This window comes from Perissodus microlepis, chromosome 16 (genome assembly GCF_051167445.1).
Source record: "Perissodus microlepis isolate ML-2025 ecotype Zambia chromosome 16, ASM5116744v1, whole genome shotgun sequence".
In the NCBI taxonomy this organism is placed as follows: Eukaryota; Metazoa; Chordata; class Actinopteri; order Cichliformes; family Cichlidae; genus Perissodus; species Perissodus microlepis.
The window spans coordinates 17,532,398-17,539,666 of record NC_140476.1 but is presented as its reverse complement, the minus strand read 5'-3'; the positions used below and the strand labels follow the sequence as shown (position 1 = coordinate 17,539,666).

Genomic DNA, 7,269 nt, shown 5'->3' with positions numbered 1-7,269 from the left:
TGTAGTCTTTTGCTTATGTAGTCAGTCTGCTTCATAGTTTAAGGTGTTGTGTAATCAGAGATAATCTTCCATATATCTTGGTTGTGTTGACGGTTTAATTGAGATACAGTTGAGTTACTTCCTACTAGCTCACAAACATTCTGGCCAGTCTCCTCTGACCTCTGACATCACCAAAACATTTTCCTCCACAGTATTGTTGCTCCCTGGATGTTTTCTCATTCTCTGTAAACCTTAGAGATGATTGTGTAAGAAATTCCCAGTAGATCAACAGTATGTGAAATACTTATACCAGCCTGTCTGGCACCAACAACCATGACACATTCAAAGTCACCTAAATCAACTTTCTTCCCCATTCTGACGCTCAGTTTGATTTTCAGCAGGTCATCTTGATCCTGTCTACGTGCCTAAATGCACTGAGTTGTTGCCACGTGAATAGCAGATTACATATTTGTGTTAACGAGCAGTTGAACAGGTGTACCTAACAAAGTGGCTGGTGAGTGTATGTGAAGGGCTAATAGAAGTGCTGGCAATAGACAGACTGAGGGGAAAAAGGGCCATCTTTTTTAGATTCAACACCTGGAACCAGCAGCAAAAAAAAACTGATTCATAATCACCTCTGCACCGCTGATATTATAGCCACCACATGCAGCTATTACTGTGGGAAAAAAGCCATCACTGTCATTACCAAGTTTGTTTTGGCCTGCATGCTAGGAAACAAGAATGACCCACACGGTTTTCATCATCTGTCTCCTAACTCTGCCCTTGCAGAGAAATCTGGCAGTGGTGACAGTGGTGATATCTGATGCATTAATATACAATGTAAGCAGTGCTTTAATGCTGGTGGGCACTTTTCGAAAAAGAAAAAAAAAGGCTATATATAGAGAGAGATTTGCAGTTTATAAATAAAATGCAATAATCTCATAATGTTTACAGTGTCTTAAAGCAAATACGATGAAAATTGTATAAGATATCATATCAAATGTCAACTTTTTTTTTTTTTTAAATGATTATTATTATAAAAAATGGTGTTGGTGAAAAAAAGTGCTAGAAAAGAAAAGCTGGGTAACAACAAAAGGTGGAAAATGTACAACTGTCTTTGAAAGACTGTGTTGGCAATTAGTTCATTTTAAGAACATAATTTCTCAGTGTAAAAATGTCAGTAGTTACCATCTAGGTACATAATTTTATTTCAAGATTTCAGGAATGCTTAAAACCACAATACTGAATGGCTTTGCTGTTAGAGCCATCAGCCAGAACTGCATTAAAAACAGCAGCTAATTGGGGACACTGTCCACGTTCACCTCTGCATGCATCAACGGGATTCTTCAATTTCCTTTTGAACTACACAAGAAAGAAATAATTAGGATTTTGACAGCTGTCTAAGTCATGAGATCCAAGAGGGGGCTGGAACAGGTGATCCAATCTTAGCCATACTGATGACACAGCTTACCTTGACAGCTGAAAGAGGGGCTCTGCTCCACCCACTCCCAATCTGTGTGTGTTTGAGTGCTCATCAGAGTAATAAATCTTCCATCCAACAAACAAATCTTCATGAACTCTGGTGGAACTGAAGAAAACAGCGATCGGAGACAAAAAAAATGCTTCACGAGAGCAATTTTATTCAGTATTTTTGGTGGATAAGCTACAAAAGAGCTTCTTGCTCACATGACTTACCTGGTGTGATAAGCCATGTAACAGTGGACACATTTCACAGCTTAGACCATAATCATTGCAAATACCGAGGCTGCAATCTGTAATAAACCCAAGCATTTTGGTTTCCAAATTAAACTGTGTCCAGTGCAGATATGCAGCTGCGGTAATGGTGGGTTTGGCGAGTCACTACATCTGACAGCAGTGGTAGGGTTTGTCAGGTAAAAAGCTCTTTAGCCAAACCGACCAGCAAGATAACCGTCATATCCATTAAAGCACAACTGAGGCCAAAGACCAAAAAACAGCTGGTTTCAGATCAGTTTTACCAGCAATTTGACTCAAAATGCAGTTAATTAAAGTGACAAATGAAACAGAAATGCAAGGTGCTGTGTTTAGAAGTCTTTACATATTACCATAATTACTTCTATGGGCCCTGCATGAAAAAGATACCAAAAAAAAAGTTGTATTTATTTGGAATATACCAAAAACATAGCTGCGAACAGTTGTCACAGTCTTTTATTCTCAATTCACTTCTCATAATCTGTACTTCTTGCAAAAGAACGTGCCAGCATATAGTTTCCCAAGGTCATCTGTGAGCAGCGAGGCACAGATTTCAATGTTGAAATGAGTAGTTGTCAAGTATGTTATTAACAGTGGGATCTTTCTTGTCGTCACGTCTCCTGCTCCTCCAGGCTCTTCAGGTTGTCGTTAGACTGTCGAGGGGGAGAAGTCACCTTCACCGGGACCCTCAGGAGAGGCAGAAGCAGTAACTCTGGTAGGACTGAGACTGAGTCATGTTTTCAAATTGATATGTGTCAACTGAGGCAAAAAATGTCAGCTGAAACTCTCTAAACGTTGTAGTTAAAATTTGCATCATTTTCGTTATTATTCAAGTGCGTTTGCCTGTCAGTATTTGTGCATCAGGCTCATGTACATCCAAAATGTAATATAGCTGCAGAAGATATTTTTCCAGTTCCCATTGCATTCATTAATGATGACTCTATAGAGTGTGACTTAGTGATAAAGGCTTTGTGGCTCTAAGCAAAGAAAATCTCTTGCTTCACTAAAATAGACATTTTGCTACATTTAGATTTTGTGAGGATATGTCAAATAAGATAATGGACACATTTTAGTAACAGAGGGAAAAACTGTAACACAATATCCCTACTGAAGCTTAGAAAATGATCTCACTCTGCGATAGCAGACAATACACTTCAACACCATCCTTTCATTCTGGGTGATGCATCAAGGGAAGTAATTACAGTCACTACTGACAGATCGATGACTAATGCTGACAACAGTACCTTAGTCTATAAAACCCTGATTTTCCTCAGCCGAGTTATAGCAGGCAACAAAGAGCCGTCCTTTGTATTAAAAATACAGCCTGTTTATTATTACAGAGACTATCTGCAGGCAGTGTGTATGTGTTCATCTGAAGGTAAGCTGGCAATCACAATCAATGCTATTATTAATATTTTTTGCCTTTTAAATAAATAAAAATAAGTTAAATGAATCATTTACGTTGCACTAAATCGTAAAGCTAATTAGCTGTGCTGATTATAACAGCTTTCATTTTTTCCATTCCACAGTTGGCAAAAAGGCATTTTTGAGGAATTTTACAACAATGTGGATTTTGACTCTGGTTCTGTTTTTGGGAAATCTTCTTGTCGGTGAAACGGCCAACAACCAGGACTCAGAACCATCTCCTGTAATTGAGCTCTCTGCAACAACCTCCCCTGGTTTTTTAATACTGGAAAAGGAGAAATCCAACAGCTCAATTCATCCACCTCAAGTAGCAGGACCAAAAACATCCCACCCTCCGATGTGTTTAGAGTCAGCTGGAATCAGAGCCACCTTCAAATATGTCAATGTTATAGTTTCCCTGGTTGTTTTCGTTGTTGGAATAGTCGGGAATTCCGCCTTACTTCGAATTATCTACGTAAACAAACGCATGAGAAGTGGCCCTAACATTCTCATTGCGAGCCTTGCTTTGGGAGATCTAATCCACATTGTGATAGACATTCCAATCAACGCTTACAGGGTGAGTTATTTACCACATGGTGTGCAATTATTGTTTTCTTTTCTGCACTTAATTTCAGCTGGAATTGATTGTGGGTGTGGGTGTTTTTCTTTTTTTAAATTGCCAAAAATGCCCTTTTGTTTTTGTTGCAGCTCATGGCAGAAAATTGGCCTTTCGGTTTAGTACTTTGCAAACTCATTCCCTTCATACAAAAAACCTCTGTTGGAATTACTGTGTTGAGCTTATGTGCCTTGAGTGTTGACAGGTAAGGAGATAAACAGCACTGTCCTGTGCCCTCCAAGAAAATAGTGTTCCGTGCCTCCTATCTGTATTTCATCAGGCAGACAGATTTATTTAGCATTAGCCCTTGAAATGTTCTTTAGCTGAAAATGCATCATTGTTACAGACAAAAAGTTCCTCAAGCCATAACATTTTCTCATTGATTTTACAGATACAGAGCTGTTGTGTCCTGGAATCAAATCAAAGGCATCTGGGTTTCAGTGTGGACAGCAATTGAAATAGGTCTGATATGGGTTATTTCTATCCTGCTGGCTGTCCCTGAAGTTGTGGGCTTTGATATCATAACAATGGACTATAAAGAAAAGCGTCTCACGATATGTCTACTACACCCAATGCAAACCACGGGGTTCATGCAGGTAATGTAATTGTCTCCATAACATTTAAGTTTTCATGTCAATTGTCAAAGATAACTAAAAAATGTAATAATTATCATAGTTTTTCTTCTGTCTTCAGCCAGCAGATGCAAAGTACATTTGTTTTCAACCTACACGTGTGTCAAATATTGTTTCTTGAATGGTGCTCTCGCGTCCACGGCTGATAGCCTTGTCGTGTTCAACCAACAGATTTATAAAGCAGTGAAAGACTGGTGGCTCTTTGGCTTCTACTTTTGCATGCCACTAGTTTGGACTGCAGTGTTCTACACACTGATGACCAGGAAAATGCTGAGAAAAACTGAGACTACATTATGCGAACACATCAAGCAGGTAGCATTGTGGTTTTTGGCAGATTTTGCATCATTCTGGAAATGTTTCCTTTTTAAAGCTTATTTAATTTGTCCTTTCTTTTGAAGAGAAGAGAAGTTGCAAAAACTGTCTTCTGCCTGGTGATTGTGTTTGCACTCTGCTGGTTGCCTCTGTACCTCAGCAGAATCTTGAAATTAACAATTTATGATGAAAAAGATCCTAATAGGTGTCAGCTGCTGAGGTGAGCACAAAGTACTAAGAACCTTTAATTTAAAGTTTATTTATTTATATATAATTTTTTTCCTGCTGTTCACTGGCCAGCCTATGAGCTTTCCTGACATTTTCTGACAACTCTTTTTCAGTGTCTTTCTTGTCCTTGACTATTTTGGCATAAATATGGCATCCCTGAACTCATGCATCAACCCTATTGCATTGTACATTGTCAGCAAAAGATTCAAGAGATGCTTTAAGGTAAGCTTCATGCTCTTATTGTTATTCTTATAGATGGCACTATTTAGTTTAAATAAATCGGGTATATCTTGAAAACATATTGGTCCACATTGTATGAGCTATCAGGGGTGTCATTAAGGACATATGGAGTCATGTCTGTAAAATAGCCAGACTGCAGCAAGTAATAACCTGAGGGGGTAATAAGTGAAAATGGTCTGAGAAAAAAACACATCATCAGACACTTGGCAATCTACCAGACAGTTGGTCACTGAATCAAAGTGACGTGCTATAAAAGAAGAAGAAAACATCGCTTCGAGGCAATTTTTAAGGGAAAAAAAAAATCAAGAGCCTTTATTGTACCACAAGTTCAGAAGAAGATACCTAAAACATTCTTTCATTTATTTTATCTATACTTACATTTTTTTGCACTGCACAATACATGGATTTTTTTCTTTATAGCAACATATTTTTTATGTAATATTTATGAAACACCCAAAGCTGAAGCTTGCTTTAAACAACTGTCTTTCCAGACTACATATCTATTCCCGATAAGATTTGCGCTCTCTGAATTAATGAAAACTCAATCTGTGGATCATTAGCGATTGCTTTACTGTAGATTTGGACAGGAAATACTTCACATAAAAATGTCATAATAGGCAGTTTTTGCCAGGTGAAGCTGATGGGAAATGTTTGTTGTCCTCTAACCAAATTTTCCGGGTGGTCCTTCAGGCATGTCTGTGCGGGTGTCTACCTCTTCAAGCTGTTGCCCATGACGAGATGCAGTCTGTTTTGAAGTCCAGAATGCAGGATCAAGCCTCAGAGCAGAGCTGCAACATCAAAGCTCACAAGCAGACTCCTGTACCTGAACCTGAGCAGGAGAACACCTTACTGTGCTAACAAAACTCGCTTCGAAAACACTTTGTGAGATTGTCGATATATCTTTATTAAATATACATGGCCATCAAAACAGCTACAAAGGCAGCTCTATCGGCAGCTCGGCAACCTTGACATGCCATCCTAATAATATAAAATACCTTCTGAATAACATGGAGCCCTGTCTTTTGTAATGCTGTCGTCAGTTGAACATCTGCTTTGGCATGAGCAACCTGGAGTCAGACTGTTCAGACTATTTGCCCTCGAGGCTTGACTCACTCCCTAACATTACATCAGATTTTACCTAGTACCTATCCTGTATCATGCATCACAGTTCTCAAATCACTGTTTTGGGCACGATGTTAACCTGGCACCCATCAACAGAAATCTTGTCACGGCTTAGCGCCTGCATATATATATTATCTTAATTCTGTTTCTGGATTCTGGAAAGACACTATGCCAGAGGAAATTAAGCGAAGGGGAATTCAGAATTATCATGGTGGGTTTTATGAGGTAGGGTGTATTATTATCTCATACTATTTACATATCTGTTAACTTTCATATGCCGCACATCATTTCAAGAGTTTATGGCATTCTTTTCCTGCATGAACCTTGAGAAATATATCAAATTGGTGCCACAAGTAGATTTCGTCTCCACTACTGAATGACTGATTGATGGTGGCCTATTTTTAATGCATTGTTAAATGTGTAATGCATGGAGACACTTTATGAAAGACCTGTGAGTGGGGGAGAAGAAAAACGAAGATGACAGAATGAGGTCAGGAAGAGAGAGGGATTGGGGGGAGTCTGAGGGGGGCACCTGATAGGTCTTCCTGTCACAGGACAAGGCAAGCACAAATAGAGTGCTGCTCTCCCAGCTAACGCTGTATCAGTCTGCAGAAGTGTCTCGACGCTGTGTGCTGGAATGCCTATTAAAAGTTTATCTCGTGTAAGTAAACTTGACTGTTTGCAAAAATGGAGTCGTTTGTTTGAATAAAAGCTTCTGACTTCTTGTTATGCTTTGTGACGCTTATACAAAAGAGAGGTGCATACTGATCAAAGAAAGCCTTTATTTGAATGCTTTTTATTTTTTTGAACTGTTGTATACACCAGCGAAAATAATAAAAACACTGACAGGTTAAATGAATTACAGTGATTATCTTATATAATCATAAGCAATATTTTTTAAACTGTCCATAACTGCAGTTATGAAGCCACAGGCTGAGTGTTTTTGCAGTTGCCATGTTGGTGTTTTGAACAGGACGTGACAGGTGATGGGTAAAATCAGTGTTA

General features: G+C 38.8%; 1 protein-coding gene across 1 annotated transcript; it reads left to right on the top strand.

The window, feature by feature from the left end:
- Positions 1-1,229: 1,229 nt before the first annotated feature.
- On the top strand, positions 1,230-6,989 carry LOC146370686 (endothelin receptor type B-like). Its single transcript, XM_084908674.1, has 8 exons — positions 1,230-3,088; positions 3,240-3,691; positions 3,823-3,935; positions 4,122-4,326; positions 4,534-4,674; positions 4,761-4,894; positions 5,016-5,124; positions 5,833-6,989. Exons 1-8 carry the CDS (start codon positions 2,932-2,934, stop codon positions 5,998-6,000), a joined length of 1,479 nt encoding a protein of 492 aa, XP_084764800.1. The 5' UTR covers positions 1,230-2,931; the 3' UTR covers positions 6,001-6,989.
- The last annotated feature ends 280 nt before the right edge of the window (positions 6,990-7,269 follow it).